General features: G+C 37.1%; 1 protein-coding gene across 4 annotated transcripts in view; it reads right to left on the bottom strand.

Annotated features, from left to right (window-relative positions):
• The window catches only part of Cacna2d1 (calcium voltage-gated channel auxiliary subunit alpha2delta 1), a 423,150-nt gene that overhangs the window by 13,176 nt on the left and 391,414 nt on the right, over nucleotides 1-18,560 (bottom strand). For all 4 annotated transcript variants that reach the window (XM_036180248.1, XM_036180250.1, XM_036180247.1 and 1 more), the window contains 11 exons: nucleotides 13,308-13,405; nucleotides 10,635-10,722; nucleotides 9,497-9,559; nucleotides 8,729-8,832; nucleotides 7,788-7,874; nucleotides 6,711-6,778; nucleotides 6,239-6,277; nucleotides 4,809-4,880; nucleotides 3,341-3,493; nucleotides 3,189-3,241; nucleotides 121-176 (listed from right to left, as the gene is read on the bottom strand). In XM_036180248.1, coding sequence (XP_036036141.1) covers nucleotides 121-176; nucleotides 3,189-3,241; nucleotides 3,341-3,493; nucleotides 4,809-4,880; nucleotides 6,239-6,277; nucleotides 6,711-6,778; nucleotides 7,788-7,874; nucleotides 8,729-8,832; nucleotides 9,497-9,559; nucleotides 10,635-10,722; nucleotides 13,308-13,405 — 881 coding nt within the window. The remainder of the gene's footprint in view (nucleotides 1-120; nucleotides 177-3,188; nucleotides 3,242-3,340; nucleotides 3,494-4,808; nucleotides 4,881-6,238; nucleotides 6,278-6,710; nucleotides 6,779-7,787; nucleotides 7,875-8,728; nucleotides 8,833-9,496; nucleotides 9,560-10,634; nucleotides 10,723-13,307; nucleotides 13,406-18,560) is intronic.

The following is an 18,560-nucleotide window of genomic DNA, read 5'->3' as shown; positions in this document are numbered from 1 at the left end:
ACACACATGCAGACACACACATGAACACACATGCAACTTCTCTTTGTGGGTTTACTAGACTGACTCAGCACAAGAGAAAAGGACTTCTGTGATGATGACCCCATCAGTGCGTTGACATACCTGCCTCGAGGAGTCGTGGGAATGTCAAACTCAAGAGCAACTGCTGGAGAATAGACCTGGAGTTTGAAAATGAATAATTGAGAAACATCTAGAAATTGTCCTTTACAATGTTTTACATAAAAACTGAGCAGTTTTGCAAGCATGAACACATGTATACTTCATTTCATCATTTTGAGAAAAATTAATTTAACAGATACTTTTAGACATTTTGTCATACTTCTTAAATTGTGGAAAATGTCCTACCATGGATTCTAATCAGCAAAAAAAAATCCATGAGGTCAAAAGTGCTTGGGACCAAAGGAGAGACATACATGAGTGCAGGATCCTACTTCATGAATGAAGGCACCTGCTACATGAGTGAAGGAATCTACTACATGAATGAAGGAGCCTACTACATGAATGAAGGAACCTACTATATGAGTGCAGAATCCTACTACATGAATGAAGGATCCTACTACATGAATGAAGGAACCTACTACATGAGTGCAGAATCCTACTACATGAGTGAAGGTGTTGGTTGTTTTTCTCTCTTTTGGGGGGCCTGCCACCCAGTTCCCAAATAAATCATACCTGGAGGCTTATTCTTAATTATAAATGCCTGTCAGGCATTTAGCTTGGCTTGTTTCTTGCCAGCTTTCCTTAACATATCCTGTCTACCTTTTGCTTCTGGGCTTTTTCCATTCTCTTACTTCTGTAAATCTTACTCTTACTCTGTGGCTTGTTGTGTATCTGGGTGGCTGGCCCTGGCGTCCTCCTCTTTCTCTGGCTACTTCTTCTCTCTTCCCAGATTTCTCCTTCTATTTATTCTTTCTGCTTGCCAGCCCCACCTATCCTTTCTACTGCCTCACTATTGGCTGTTCAGATCCTGATTACACCATCAGGTGTTTTACACAGGCACAGTAATACAGCTTCATAGAATTAAACAAATGCAACATAAACAAAAGTAACACACCTTAAAATAATATTCTACAACATGAAGGAGCCTACTACATGAGTGCAGGAGCCTACTAAGTCATATTACTGTGCAGAAGTGCTAACTCTATGGGGAAGAATATCAACATTTGGTGCATGAACTTTTATATCATGAATTTTCTTTTTATTTTAGTTATTAAAACTCCATAGCACAATAAAGACATACAAACAAAAAAAAATCACTATCTGAACTTTAGGCTTGAGATTAATCTGTAATGTGGCATACATAAAATTACATGGAGAAACACAATACTACCTAGTTCTATAATAAATGGTAATTGAACCAAATTTTTATACAGAATATTCTGGAACTGAATTTAGTTAAGTGGCAGTAACAGAGATTTTAGCCAGAAAATGGGCAAAGGCAATAATTTCAGGGTTATTATAATATAAAGAATATCTACTTATAACATATTAACATACAAATAGCACAATCATATTGTGAAATAACATTTTTAGGAAAACTTGGATTTTTAAAATTTGAAATATTTTTGTTATCTTAGTAAAAATGATATGAGCTTGATTTTATCACTCAAATTCTTAATACTCAATGGCTATTATAGATTAAAAAGTATGAACTATGGCTGAGCCAGTAGCACAAGGTACAATTCCAGAAAGATGGGTAGTCAGGAAACAAGTAGAGGGCAAGGAAGGAGAGAAGGAACCCTAGACACAGGCGGTGGAGTGGCCTGGGGACCAGGGTGTGATTCCCACACTAACTCCTAAATGTTTGAACGTCACAGGCAGAAGGGGATGCTTCATGAAGGGGATGGAAAAGCCATCCCAAGGAGGAAGAGGAATCACTTTCATATGAGGCTCCCAACACTGTGCCAGTATTGTATTAATATAGAAAAATCAGTTACCATGTGTTGAATTGCATCAATATGCACATTTTATTTGTATATTAAAGATGTTAAATCATGTTTTATTGATATTCTTAGAATTTAAAGATTAAGTATAATAAAAAATACAAATTCAGCCAGGCAATGGTGACACATGCCTTTAATCCCAGCACTCGGGAGACAGAGGCAGGCAGATCTCTGAGTCTGAGGCCAGCCTGGTTTACAGAGTGAGTTCCAGGACAACCAGGGCCACACAGAGAAACCCTGTCTCAAAAAAAAAAAAAAAAAAAAAAAAAAAAAAAAAAAAAAACTAAAAAACAAACAAACAAACAATAATTTCAGAATTCTAACTGGACCTCAGAATAATCTAGTCAAAAACTCACACCTAGGGAGGATATAAGCCAGGGGCAAACTTTGTATTGCTGTGTAGCTAAATCAATGTGCTGTCAAAGTCTTCTAGGCATCTGTGCTTATATCTATACACATCCGCTATTCTCTGCTTCAATCAGAGAAGCTCCTTTTCACAATGCTCCTCAAGGTGCTGAGAATAACAAAGAGTTGAGTGTTCAGGCCTGAATGGGATATTTATCTCACCCTCTCTCAGGTTTAGGGAATACCATGGAAGAGGAAGCTAAATGAATATAACCACGGGAAAATGGGGAGGTTTACCATGTGCTGTCTTTGGACTTGGCATAGCCATGGAAAAAGAACTCACACAGGGCCTGCACAAGACTGGACCTATTGGAAGCTAGTCATGGCTAGGGGAGGGATCTTGGGGTCCCACTCCTCTATACTAACTATTAGTTACTGATGGATTATGGGTGTCATTATCCTCAGATGTGTACCCACTGGTGAGCCCATCAGGCTCTACTTGACAGTTCCATACCCATAATTCCTCAGCTGGCCTTTGTGAGCTCAGTGGATCACAAAACAAAAAGATGACAAGATGGTTAAGGGACTTGTGTGTTTGTGTTGGGGGGGGGGGATAAAAGAGGGTGGGATCGAAATGCATCCTGTACATATAAGAAATCACTAGGAACAACTTTAGGTTCAGAAAAGTTTCTGAAGAGGGTGAAATTTTCTTGAACTTATCAGTATTTTCATATACACAATTGAAAAGTATATTTCATATGATCATTTAGAAAAAGTACTAATATTTCTAACCTGTTTATAGGAAAGAATAATACCCATAATACACAAAATCCATACTTTAATGACATTTTTCTTTCATTTGGAATGAAACACTCAACTTACCAAGCAGCAGCTGTGGCCCACCAGCCAATCTGCAGTATATCTGCAATTGATGGCTAGAAAATATAAAATATATATCAAGAATTCATTACATCGGTCTACACTGGCAAAGGTACCCCATGAGAGGAACTAGGTCAAGCACAGGCTATACTGACCACATATGCGGAACGATGTCCTGCCCCTTGCTTCGGCGCAGCGCCCGGATCACACACTGACTGATAGTCATATGATTTATTGAATGCATAAACTGATATATTAACCAGGTGTCTCATCAAGCTTGGATCAATCTCTCCAAAAAATCGTCCAATCTGGAAAAGAAAGAGATATTCAGTAGTTTCAAATTTAAAACAACACCAACATCTGAATCAATACAGTGAAAAAATACTCTCTCAGAAATTGAACTAAAAAAACCAGTTTGTAAAATTGAGTAAATGAGAACCTGCCTCTGGCAATGTGGAAAAATCAAAATGAAATCAGGTACTTTTACTATTCAGGGGCTCTCTGTGGTTTTATATTTGTGGGAGGAATGAACACCCAACCCACTTCTAAGCACAATAAGGTCACAATTAGATGTCCCCTGGTGAGAAGAATGGGGTGAGAAGCAGGAGAAGAAGAAACAGAGTTGCAGTCCTTTGGTTTAAGATTCCAACAGAGGACCATAGTTAACAATGTTTAATTGTATACCAGAAATCACCTAAGGGTAAATTTTGGTTCTCTTTCCACAGAAGAGAAGGCAATTGAGATGACAGATACTTTAGCTAGCTTGACTTAGTAATAACCACATATAATAACATCTTCCACCTACATGCTTTCCATGATAAACAGCACTAAAAACCCAGGTATCTCCTGGAGAAGGGAAGAATACTGTAAATGGGGTGGGGGGTAGGACTAGAAGCTTACCCAGCGGCCTGTCATGAACTGGGAGCCTCAGAGAAAGGGCAGTCCCATACTCCTGGCTTTAGCAGATAAGTTGTGGTTAGTCAGAAGAAAAGCTAGTGGAGGAGTTCTTGGTATATTTTAAACAGAAAACCTAGAAATATAGATCCAGAATTGATAGTCTCTTATGGCCAATTTGCAAATTTTGGTCAAGAAATTGCATCTGTCCATATGATGATTTAGATATTACCAACTGATTGTATTAAGATGTAGCAATTTTCTGAATTGTTGAAAGAATGAAGGCAAGTTCATATTATTTTAAAATCCCCAACTACATGCATTAATGGTGACTACTGTTATCTAAAAGTAAAATAAATCACAAAAGGAGACCTAGGTTTACTATTTGGAATGCATTGGTTTACATTCTATTACTCTTGAAGATTTCTTTTGTGACAAAAATTCAACAACTCATCAAGTTCTAAATATCTAAAGGGGTTTCCTGATTTTGTTTGTTTGGTTTTGTTTTTGTTTTTTCAAGACAGGGTTTCTCTGTGTAGCTTTGCGCCTTTCCTGGAACTCACTTGATAGTCCAGGCTGGCCTCGAACTCACAGAGATCCGCCTGGCTCTGCCTCCCAGGTGCTGGGATTAAAGGCGTGGGCCACCACCGCCCGGCCTGGGTTTCCTGATTTGAATCATAGAAAGCACATTGGAAACTGAACTTCTCCTCCCTTTCTCCAGGTCCATACCTGATTAGTATAATCATCATGGTTGGCCATTAGAAGAAAGCCGCCATCATCTAGAATCACACAATCCATTACCTAGGAGCAGAAAGCAACAGGTAACTATGATATGAAGGCTAGCATGCTGCTCCATCACTGCTCCAGAGTATACAGATAAGCTGAGCAACAGCAATAGAGACATTTCAATAACTACATCTTCTCCAGATAAAGTGAATTCCGGAGACTCTAATCTTATACATGTACGCACACAGCTGTTCATGTCAAGCCTCAGGTGTAATAATCTATTACCAGCTACCTACCTACCAGTGTTAACTGCCTGGACAAATCTGAAAAGAGATTCAGCCAAGCCTTTTTAGAACTGCAAGGTCATCTAAGGATCCAAGATGCTGGATAGACCAGTATATTTAATACCACAAAAAATTTTTATTTTAAACCTAATATTAACAAGAAGCTATTTATATTTTTTATTTACTATATTTCATAGACTAGGGAAAAACCAAGGAGTAATATGAAAAACTACTTTACATTTCCTTGTTAAAAATATTTAGTTGGATAAATGGGAGATTTATATAAGAATGCAAAAGAGAATATGCTCATAGATGAGAAAAGAAATTTCCACCTGGTTTAAATGTGTGAAATGTAATAGTTTATGTTGAACAAAATCATGATAAAAACATTTTCAAAGTTGGAAACACAATATGCTATGTTCTCAGCATCAAAACAGTTTGCTGAAACATTTTCTCTCAAGCAACTATTTAACAGGGTCTGTGGGGAAGTAAATAAAACTCTAAAGGAATAAAAGATTTGGCTTATAATTTCACAGATGTAGGAGTCATCAGAAAGACAGGAATCTCCTTTTCCTGTGGCAGTCTCAGACACAAATGGAGTAGGTAGTCACCAGTATCTTCCTCTTCAATTCCTGGTTTGTTTGTTTGTTTGTTTGTTCTTGGCATTCTACTTAGAACACCTTTAGGTCCTTCACAAAGTTGGCTCACAGTTTCTTTCTTAGCTTTGCAGAGAGAGATGACAAGGTATGACCTAACCCTTCAAAGTCTACCATCAGCATTTAGTCCGTTTCCCCTTCAGTACTGTGAAAATTCACAGAAAAGAAGAAAGGTTGAGGGAAGACTGAATTTGAAACCAATGCCGTGCTCAGAAACTTCTTGAAAAATAAATCAAGTTGAAGATATTCAAAAGACTCCATCTTCACCAATACTAAACAGAGTATGATCCACTTGGACATGACTCTTCTCCTTCCTTAAGATATAAATGTTTCCTGAAGAAGCATTTAAAGTACCTCTATTAATCAGTTTTCTACAGAATGTGTTAGCATTAGATCAAAATTCCTGGATCTTTTTAATCATCGACATGATTATTATTCAGTAAGCAAGAGAACAAAACACTCCAGTCAAATTTATTTTAAAGAGTTTTCTTACATCACTGTTTCTTTTGCAGTCACAAACGGGACCAGCACACTAAAACAAAACAAAAAAAAAACCCCAAATAAATAAAAAGAAAAGAAAAGAATTAATCACCATTTCACAGTTTTAAATCAGTTGAATTAAATAACTACTTTTTATAATAAGACAGCCTGAAATATTTTTATCAGGTCTAAATAAGAGTAAATAATTATAGTTTATAAGGAAAAAGACACTAGTTTCATCTTTAAAAAAAGAAAATATCAGTCAATATATATCTGTATGAACATTTCAAGTTGTCAACCTGAAATCGTTTGCATTTCATTGCCTAGAAAAATACAAATGTTGAAAACTGGAATTCCCATTTTTATTTAAGTATAGTGATACTGGAAATTTATTTTGCCACTACATAGGGATCATTTATTTTTCCTTATGTGAACTTTGAAACTACTAATCATCATAGTTTAATAACTTTGAAAAAAAATCTTACCGGATCCCTGATTGAAGTTTTGGTAAAATTTTCTATCCAGGAATTTATGTCAATTTTAATTCCCACAACTGAAAAATATAATGTAAATTAATTTGAAGTCATGATTTCTATAATATTATCTTTACAATGTAACAACTTAGACAATTTATAAACTAGCTAATAAATTTGATAATCAATATAAGGTGTTTTTTGTTTTTTTAACAGAGGTACAGTTTTTGGAGTCATTAAGAAATAGTGCTTGTAGTCTTTAAACTAGTCCATAAACTGTATTTTACATTTCAAGGAATTTTTAAAAAATAGCCACCACCTGGCTGTCCAATCAATTAACAGTATTACTTAGAAAATGTGAGTGTTGATCTTAAAAACATGGTATCATTTGAGCAGTACCTATAAAACGGTTCTCTAGCCCTGCCAGTTCAAGCATCAGATTCCTAACAGATATTTGTTGAAAGAGCAGACAGATGAGTATATGAGATTGGGAGAGGTGGGGAACAGTTAGAAGAGAATAAGTGATACGTGGTAAATCAATTAGCAACGGAGTGAAAGGCAAGGGAGCCAGGGAATAATGGAGTGAATCCTGGTAGTTGAACCACAGATAGGAACACTGTTCCCAGGAGCAGAAAAACTGCTTCTTCCCTTTTCCCTCTGGTCTCGGAATATAACTGCAAACAGTACTGAGGCATGTAATGAAAAACTCCACTGTGCTGGATTTTGTTTTACTGCGTTCGCTCACTCAGCCCACTTCTAGTTCTCATTTGTACTGTTCTGTTTTGGTTGCCCAGTTGATTTAATTTTTTTTCCAAATAGTTGAATAATTTTAGACAGATCCAGCCCTAATTGTTTTCAGCAGCTCCATAGCGGTCTAGTATACAGGTATGTAAATGTAAGTTCATGTTGAAATGATTATAAGTATGTACAAATCTTCCATGTATTTGAGAATAGGATATACTGACAGAGTAGCATCGTTGATCTATCTCAGATTTAAAATTCTGATCTTCTGAATAAATGTTTCCAGGTTATGAGGCAATGTAATGTCTTATTTAACCTTGGTCACATGTACCCACAATGTATGCTTACCTGCAGGCTTAAGAAGTTTTCCTTGGATATACAGTTCTACAGCTTTGCTTACCATGATGCCAGATTCATATGCACCGGGGCCACTTTCTGAAAGAAAAGCAAACAGAATAATCTAGATGAACCATCATTCTGTGCCTTTAAATGGTGCATTATGCTTATAAAGAGGTTTCAGCTTTGTCTTTTCTTTTGGAATATACCAAAGAAATCTGACTGATCATGAGTTGGTTTCCATGTATTTATTTACTGACAGGAATTACTCCACTTCATTTCATCCACTTCCATAATATGATGGATGCATGTCCAATCACAATTGTGCAATATTTTCAAAATGATGAAGGGAAATGGAAAGAATGATCTTGGAGTCACAAGACAGGCTTTGCCTTTTTAAGATGTATGTCTGTGGATACAACTCTGAAAACTTATGGATTTCAGCTTCCTCATTTTTAAAATGAGAGTAATAAAGTAACTATGTACACAGATAGTGAATGGTTGAACAAAAACAGTTGTCTTGGGGGGGAGGAGCAAAGAATCATATAAATTATATTAAAAGATGGACTATTTTTTATAGATATCAAATTATACAATTAACAGAGATAAGATACAATTCCTTACGATACATCAACTTATTTCATTCATCAGCCATGTTTGAATGTAGTAGTTGAAATACAAGGGATTAGCTCCATATGTTTCTACTTAGTGTGCATGCCTGCAGGAGATGCCAGCTCTGTATTGCTGGATGACTTCTGCTGTGTATGCATTCTATTTGTTCAACTAAATGTATGTTTCTTTTCTGTTTTCCCAATCTCCTGTACATATTATACACTCGATAATGACCATTCTAGGCAGTTAACCAAATAAATGATTTGGAAGGAAAGGCACTAGGTGAAATAGTTGTTTAAGGTTTAAAAGGAACTGAGACATGGATTCCAGAGAACACTCACTGTTAAAGTAGGGTGCGGTGAAAACATAGTTATCGTTATCGAGGCTCCGTTTGTAGAAGCTGTCCTCATATGTCTCTGGGTTTTCTTGCCAATTTTCTCCAGCCCTAGGGAGGAAATGGTTCTCATCATTTATATTCCTTAACGGACATGATAACCTGAATTCCTTTTGTGAAAATACAGCTCTACAGAACTATCTACTATCCAGGTATGCCTAAGGGTCGGGTATGGATAGTGTAACTGGTACTTATTACTTAGCAATGCATCAGCACAATAAGAATAGAAAAAGCTGACTCTCAGTTGAAAAACTATAGTTAAATCAGTTAGTTAGTATTAATGAGCCTTGGTACCTATTCGGCCCACTGCAGGGACTGTTCTTAAGATAATGAGAGAAATGAGGCATGAAAGACCAATGCAAGCAAGGATGTGCTACGCTAATGCTGCTGTAACTCCCCATTATGCTCATTATGCTCATACAGCCCAGTTGGACTCTTTCTACAGAAGAGGAATATCTCTTTCAACCTCTCTGAAATTTTGTAATGAATTTATATATACAAATATGACAAGCAACTGCCATTGAAACATCTTATAATAATATTGCCCAGGGAAATGGAATATTTTATTAATACAAACACTTTAAACAATACTGCAATTTAATCTACTAACAATGATCAGTTTTCCCAAAGAATAGCTTCCTTACATGGCAACATTCAGGCCCTTGGCACAGGCTGTTGCGACGAACTTATTTTTACAGATGTTATTTGAACTTACTCTTTGGGATAAACTCTTGTAATCCCACCATCCGTCACCACAAAGCGTGCTTTCACTCCTTTGCTAAAATAGAAGATAAAAGGATGTTAGTAAAAGTAAGCTTGAAGATGCTGAGCTAGGTGTTCGTAATACAAAAGAAATCAAGGCAACCAAGTTACACACATCAACACACACAAATGGCAGGTGAATTATCTAGGAAATGAAGCTCTCGCTGTCAGTATACTTAAGAGTCATCTTAGGAAAAAGAAGGGTGGAGTTGTCACCTGACGATGAGCAGGGACACAGAGGACATCAGTGGAGAGAGAAAAGGGGAAGCTGGTCTAGACCCTGGAGTCTGTGAGGAAGGGACAAGACAAAGAGAGGGAAGGCACAGGCAGTTCACTCTCCAGCATGAGGTTCTTAAAGGGACAGCCTGTGAGTGGTTTTGAAATTCATGCTTAAGAACTGCCCCTCCCCACCTCTCTGAGGTAGAATTTGATCTATGCCAAGGATGCCTGTGCTGCCCCTGCCTCCATTCCTAGATGCTGAGATTATAGTCATGGGCCAGCATACCTGTCTTCCAGCTCCATCTTTACATTAAAGCACTTTAGAAGGAGGACTGGGGCAGAATGCCGTGTAGAGGCAAGAGCCTTGGAACTGGGACCAGGAAGGAAAGCTCCAAAGGTACAAAACGCAGCTGAAAACTGCTATTTTAGGACCTCAATTATGAAGAAGAGAGGTAAACACAGTGAGAGGAAGTAGCTAGCATTGAGTGGTTGACTGGAAACGCATGGAGGAGAGATTGTGAATGAGAACCACCCTGTAAACTCTCTGTCATTGAAAGATTATAAGATTATATGAGAGAGCAGCATGTGCCAGTAGAAAGGCACCTAAACATTCACCAGAAAACCCACTTTACCACAAACAAATGTGTTGATTAAATATGTTTTAGCCATATTAACATATAATGCTCACACATGGCCAATATAACCACTGAATTATGCTCACAACTGAAAATGCAAACTGTCGACAATTGTAAAATGATTTCCTGAGAAATCATTTCTAAAGTTAAATAACTAACTGAATTTATGAGGCCCATCATCTAAACATTTCCCAGGGAGATGTGAAACTGAAATTTTATATATATACAAATACTTACATATTTTTCTGCTTACTCCAGTAATTTTGGACAAGTTCATTTGTAAAACCAGCATCCAACAAGATTCTATTAATCAAATCTGTATTACCTAACACAGAAAAACAATATCTTTAATTAAACTCACATAGATTTTTTTAATTCAAATAATAATAAAACAAATATATTTACTGTTTTCAAAACCAGTTGAGTTGATATGCAGGAGTATTTCATATGCATTGTGTATTTTCTTTATCATTAATCTTATCTTATATATTGGGGACATGAATGAATTAGTATTACAAAAGCAAGTTACTAATAAGAGAAAATGCTTTCTGGAAAGACATCTGACTCCTAGACATGCCAAGGAAGCTACACCTATGGAAGCTAAACATAACATTGCCTGGCCAAGAATCGTACAAAGACATTAACAGTTGATATGCCAACATGGATGGGGGAATTTTACAAGGCCCCACAAATTGCACAAAGGCATTAACAGTTGATGTGCTAACATGGATGGGGGAAATTTTACAAGACCCTAGTGATGATGAAAAAGAACTCGAGACAGCTGATGACTGCTGAGACATGGAGAATCAGACTTCTCCAGGGACAAGGTCCCTGATAGGCTATCCAATTCTTAGTGGTCATCCCTAAACACATATACATATATGAGCAACACTAAATGGACACAGGAGGTTGTATGTAGGATTTGTATTTGCATATATATACACATATATGTACAGATTTGCACATTTAAATATGTATCTTAAGTATTTATATATACAAAGATGTATATATGCATACTCATGTATATACACAGAATATATACTTAACATGTACCTATATTCATACATATTTGACACTAGTAATGAAAGAGGAAGAGGTCATGACTTGAGAGGGAGCAGGGATGGGAGGCATTGGAAGGCAGAAAGGCAGGGTTGGAAAGGATCTGAATATAGTCCTCTTGTATGAAGCTTTCAAGAAAAAACTCAAAAATAAATGGATAGATGAAAATTAAAAAAGACATCTGCATTATGACATTTTTGGAAACAATGAAAAAAATTATTTTTCTGTGTTTTGTTTGGTTATGTAGTTTAGTATGGTGGTTCCACACTATAATAACACACACACACACACACACACACACACACACACACACACACACACACACACATATGCAATATACACGTTCATTTGTAGATAGGATCATTAACTGAAATTACCAAATAAAAACATGAAACAAATATGTCACTGTCTACTTTCACCTTTTTTAAATAAGGAAAAGATACTTTAATTCTACCACATTCCACAGTAGAACATAATATCAGACCATCAATTTGACTTCTTGAAAACTCCTATAAATGTCTATTTTTGTGTTTGTTTTGGAGTAGGGGAAAGGGATGATAGAGTTATCCTATACTAGCACTATTCCAAAATTGTATTTTTGAATGTAGAAATATCAGTTCAAGAGCACAGGCTTTAGGCTGTCATTTCTGTAATAACTGAGGAGCATGCCTGTCCAAGTTCAGAAGCAATAGAAGGAATAAAAAATGAGAACCCAAGATCAAAGAACATATCTTATTCACTTTGCCTCCTGTGGCTTGTCTGCTCTCAGAACGTGAATCCTTGAGAAAACCTACAGGTACTTTCTTCTCACACTCATGATAAAACCTCATCTGACTCCAGTGAGGAACGTATGGTCTTCACTAATAACTGATTTATATAAGAGGCGGTGTGTGTGAGAGAGAGAGAGAAAGAGAGAGAGAGAGAGATGGAACAACTAAGTTGGGTTTTCAACAGAACAATTCGAGTGGGAGAGGCAACTTTGAGAAGGATGCTTTCTGACTTTTGATAACTAATAAAAATGCTTGTCTAGACTTTCATAATAGAAATAATTGCCTTTTAAAAGAGAAAAAGAAAAGAGAAATACAAGGAGGAAGTGAATGTTTCATCTCTTCTCTTTTTTCAAATTCTATTTATTGGGATACATTTCATGTGTGTTTGCTTCCCTCCCTTCCTTCTCACTTTAGTTGTTCCTGCTGGAATTCTTACAAGTTATTTTTAGGATGAAAAATTTTTGATTATTAAATATATAAAAGCTTAAAACAAAATCTTAAAGGATGTAGATTTATCAGAGAGACAACTATGATAGTCAAAATCAATTATTAAAATTGTCTCCATCTCTACCACATTTGTCTTATAAGGTATGCAACTACAGAAGTATATATTTTAGACAAAGTTGCTTGTGATCAAACTAAGTCATAAGGAAAGAAAACCATTAAGTGATTATTCTTTATACTCTACTCATAAGAAAACAAATAAATTTGAGACATAGCATATTCAAAGAACATACACTATGTTTTTCTCTATATAGCAAGTGCATTGCTATGAAAATCTCCAATAGATAACTCAAACCAAATTTTAAATTTTGAGAGGAACTAGGGTGAGCATACCACTTAACTGCTTTCAAGTACTGACTACCTTGCTTTGAGAACTTGATTTCACTTAATATTGAAGTTGCTATAATATAAAACCTTAAGAACCAAATTGCTGCATATTACCATTAACACTCATGTAGTAAATAAATCAGCTCACCAATAAACTGATAGGACCATCCTGAGATTTGATCATAAAAACCAAGCTGACCACTTTAGACACAAGCACTGAGGCAGGTAATACAAGTTCACAAATACTTACAGGAAGGGTTATTTGGAGTTTTTCTATCAATAAATTCATTGAAATTTAAAAGAAATTCAGTATTATTATCCGAGAGTGTAAGGTCATTGCAGTATTCTCTGAAAAACAAGATTTGAATAGTTAAGATATTGAAGTCAAACCTTACCACTTTACAGTTTACAGAAACAGTAGTTATTGGTTGTATAGCTTTGCAAGTGATTGAGCTTGTTCCCACACCTACCCCCATGGTTTTCTCTCAAGCAGAACTGTAGTGAGTGGTGAGACCACAGCCAGTACATATTCACTGCCTGGTCTTTGGAGAGTGGGTGCTCAATGCAAATATATTTGCTAAAATAGCATGGTAATTTGGGGCTTTTATAAATTTCATATTAAGACAAATTCAAAATATTTATTCATTGTAATATTAAGAAGCTCATCATATATTATCATGCTTTTCCATAATAATCTATATGTTAAGATTTAAAAAACATGGTAATGTTTTACATATTTATAAATATCTTAAATTCTTGACTTATTTTGAGGGCCAAAGAAAATATAGACTTAGAAAATAAGAGATCTTGGCTTGCTTGTTTGATTTTCAGTGTTTTTGAGATGGGTCTTACTATGTGGCCCTGAAATTTGCTATGTAGTTGAGGTTGGCCTCCAACTTTGAGCAATCAATCCGCCTGCTTCTGTCTTCCTCCATCACTCTGCAAGACAGGATTACTGTAATAGTCTTTTCCAATAATGGAACTATTGATAAGTATAACTTATTAGTAATTTTTTTATTATTTGTAAGTGATTTTAAAATGTCAATAAACTTTTATATTCTATTATATTAAAAGCCAATGTTCTACCTTGTACTTTAGATGAATTTTTAATATCATAAATTGATTACTTAGAAAAATATAATTTTTAGGTATAATTTCTGCATCATAATTTATAAAACTCAAATCAATAATATCACCACAGAACTCATCAAATAATTCAGATCTGTATCAGGATGCTGCCGTGCTTATAGTAGTAGATATAATTTCCTCTGAATCTGACTTTTGCTTACAAGCTTATATACTATGCAACAGTGATTTCAAGTAAAGGGCTTCATTCATCATGGAAGACTATCTCTCTTTTTCTAGATAAGCAGTGAGAAACTTAATAATTTTAATGCTTCAATCATAGATATTTTAAAGCAAAATTTGTTGTGGAGTATTACTTTATGTAAAGGTGTGTTACATTTGTTTATGTTGTGAAATATTACTTTAACTATCTATGTAAAGATGTATTGCATTTGTTTATCCTGCATTTGTTTAACTATGTAAAGATGTGTTACATTTGTTTTACTTTGCCTTCCCAAGGCACCTGACTGATCTAATAAAAAGCTGAACAACCAATAGCTAGGCAGAGGAAGAATCTAGATTGGAGAGAGAGAGCTAGAGAGAAAGAGAGGGAGATTCCTGGGGCCAGGCAGACACAGAGGAAGGAGGGAAGTAAGCCATACAGAATGAAAGAAAGGTAAAAAGCCCTGAAGCAAAACACAGATGCTCATAAACAGATGAAAGTAAGTTCTAAGAGCTAGTGGGACAAGCCTAAGCTGAGGCCGAGCATTCATAACTAACAACAAGTCTCAGTGTCATGATTTGGGGGCTGGTGGCCCAAGAAAGCCGGCTACAGAACTGGCTCTTGCCTTTGCAAGCACCTTCTGCCTCTACTCTACAGACCAGTGGCTTGCACTGTCTCTGTTGCTACTATGAGGAGCAGGGAGGCAAAAGAGAGCAAGCAGCATTTATTTCCCATGAAGAATATAGTTGGACTGGGCAGATTCTATGACAGGATTCTGGGACCAACAAGTTTTGCAGATTTTATTTAGAGAACTACAGTACTGATTCAGAAATACAGGACACATAAAGACAAGAAAAGTACATGAAGCTTACAAGTAAATCGAGCAGGCTCATCCAACCAATGGACACAGCCAACATTCAGGACAAGGAGTAAGTGGTAAACTTCTCAAGAGGAAAAGCAATCACCTAAACACAGAGCCCTTAGCACCAGAGCAGAACAGACAGACAGAACTCCAAAGACAAAGTGAAATAGGTTTGGTTTATAAACACTTTTTAGCTGAAAAAGAAAAACAAATCTATAATCATTTTTCTTGAATTATTATGCTTCATATTTTAGATATAATAATCTTGCTGTGGAAAACTTAGTTTGGAGGCAAAGTTTAGAAAGTTTCCATAATGCAAATGCATTGGATTGTTAAGAAAGCTAAGTCTGACTTGCCCACAAGGCTTTGCTGTTTTAGAAGTAAGGGCAGCCCTGAAGTCTAAAGACATCTATATTGAATTTGAGCTATGATATCACAAGCTAGAAACTGAAAGCAAGATTTTAAAGAAACTAGATAAAAAATACCATAAATTATTATCCAAACCATATCTGGACTACTTACCATTTTATTATCTAAAAACATTTCTGACTCTATTTTGTTGTTTTAATTGAAAAATCCCCAAACAAAGGCATTTAAAATGTTAAAGTGCAGAAAACTGAGATTCAAAGATGTCAAGGTTTCCCCCAGAGGCTTCTGACTAGCAATAGGTTAACCCTGAGAAAGTGTCTTTAGATGGCTAATCTGTGCCCTTTCTAACAGGAGACAAAAATGCACAAGAGAGATTCTGAAACTGAGGCTCTGAAAGTGAACAGTTCTAACTCTTCTCCTTGGCCAGTAGTTGGAAATGTCCTTTGCTCTGTCCTGGCTACTGGCCAGGAATGCCAGAGAACCCTGGTTTCTCCTTAATGCTCCCCTTTTCTAGGCTAACCTTGCCTGTCACCTCATACTTCACTGAACTCTAAGTTGAGAGCAATTTTGACTTGTATCAGCACACAAAAAGGTTTTGTTGTTTGGACTAATCAATTAGACACCCCTCTCCCTGGGTATGGCTCATTTATGAATTAATCTAAAGTTATCATCTACCTTTTTGTTGTCTAATAATGAAAAAAGGCATTGTATGACAGTGTGAACACTGAATGAGGACAGAAACAAAGGAGATATTTAAACAATACATTGCTGAGAAACAATGAGGGTTGCTGGATAATAAGAATGTATAGTGACAACTGAAAACCACACAGCATATTGTGCCAGATTCAAACATGCCATGAGTGTGTGGCTTGCCAGACACTGACTCCAATGATTAAGAATCTGATGGGTTCTGGTGTGGGTGGAGAAGGACTCAGTCTTCTTTAAGGGGCTGGCCACGTGGAGTTTTTTTTTTTTTTTTTTCACCATGTTCCAGTGAGTATATGGGCAACACAAATTGGACTTGTTTTCTTCTTTCTTCCTCCTCCTCCTCCTCTTCTATAAGGGGGGAGGGTGCCCCAAGGGTGGAGGGATGGACCTGGGAGGACTGGTAAGTGAATGTGCTCACAGTTCATGATGTGAAATTCCCAAATAATCAACAAAAATATTATGAAAAATAATCATAACTAGGCAGGACTTTTTAAAAATTTGTTCTTCTTTCATGCATTACATCCCAACTGCAGTTTCCCCCCTCCTCTCCTCCCATCCCCCTTCCTGTCCCTCCTCTCCCCAGACCCACTCCTCCTCTGTTTCCCTTCAGAAAAGAGCAGGCCTCCCAGGGGTATCCACAGAACAAGGCACAACAAGTCATAAGGTGGTGCAGGACGTTAATCCCCCACATGGAGGGGTTGGGAGTGTAGGGGGATAAGGAGGAATGAGTGGGTGTGGTCAGAAGTGAGTTCAGGCCTGCTTCTTCTACATAGTGAGTTCCCAGATAGCCAGGGCTACACAGAAAGAACCTTTCTAGAACAAACAACACACACACACACACACACACACACACACACACACACACACACACAAATAATCTATGAAAGGGCTGGAGAGATGGCTCAGTGTTTAAGAGAATGTGGTAGTTTGAATAAGAATGTCTCCAGTAGGCTTATGTGTTTGAAATCCTAGTCAAAAGAGAATGGCATTGTTTGAATAGGATTAGGAAGTATGGCCTTGCCTTGTTGAAATGGGTGTGGCTTTGTTGGAGGAAGTATGGGAGTGGCCTGAGAGGTTTAAAAAAAATGACGCACCAGGCCCAGGGTCTCCCTCCCACCCCATATCTGGCTGTCTCAGGGTTGATTCTCAAGCTGCCTATGGATCAGAATTTCACTCTCTGCTACTGCTCTAGTACCATGCATGTCACCATGTTCCCTGCCATGTTGATAATGGACTGAGCCCCTGAAATGGTGAGAAAATCCCTATTTAAATGCTTGCTTTCTAAGAGTTTGCTGGATTGGTCATGGGTCATAACAGTAGAAGTGACTTACTGCTCTTGGATAGGACCTGGATTTAGCTACCAGCACCTACACAACAGATTATAACCATCTGTAACTCTAATTCCAGGGGATCCAGCACACCCTCTTCTGGCCTTTCAGGACACCAGGCATGCACACAGTGCACGTAACTACATGCAGGCAAAACACTCATTTACCTAAGTAAAAATAAATCTTAAAAAAAAAAAAAATCCCTGGAAGTAAAACCTTTGGTTTACTGAGACAGTTGATGCTAAGGATGGAGAATTATCTGTTGTTAGTAAGAGACTAGCATCACTGAAGCAAATTTTTCCAAGAAATATTTCCTTAGGGGCAGTTTTGCAGATGCTGTGGTACACCAGGGCAAGGCCATAGCTCAAGCTGGCAAATAAAGTTGGCAATTGATATGAGTCTCCCATATGCAGGGACAAAAGGGTCATGGAGATAAGCTGAGGCTTGGCCCTATGTGTCAGGGTTAGAGTCTCCCTGAAGCAAGACCAGGAGAGTCCATTGGTGAAGGTAGAGCCTCAATTGAAATAAAAATCCTAAATCTGGAGGGATCATGGAAAAAAGCTGAGCCTCGACACCATGTGATAGGGTTGAAACTCCTGCAGATTCCAGGGAAAACCTCTGATGACGGCATAATCATAGTTACAGCAAAGAATATAGTATATTGCAGATGTCATGATCATAGGATGACCACCAAGGACACTGGAAGGTGTGGAGTGGAGCTGGCTTGAACCTAACAGATAAGATTCATGTGCTGTGGAGGGTAGAGCCAGAGAAGTGGGGCTGCCCATGTCCTTTGGATCCCAGAAGATCTTTAAGTGAATCCAAGATGATGAACATTGAACTACAAGGTTTGATTTGCACTTCTAGATATTGCCTTTGCTTTCATTTAATTTTAATTGTGCTAGGAATCTTCTCTTTTAGAATAAGAAAGTATATAATTTGGGTTTT

The sequence above is a fragment of the Onychomys torridus genome, chromosome 3 (genome assembly GCF_903995425.1).
Source record: "Onychomys torridus chromosome 3, mOncTor1.1, whole genome shotgun sequence".
Lineage (NCBI taxonomy): Eukaryota > Metazoa > Chordata > Mammalia > Rodentia > Cricetidae > Onychomys > Onychomys torridus.
This window is presented reverse-complemented; position numbering and strand designations above follow the sequence as displayed.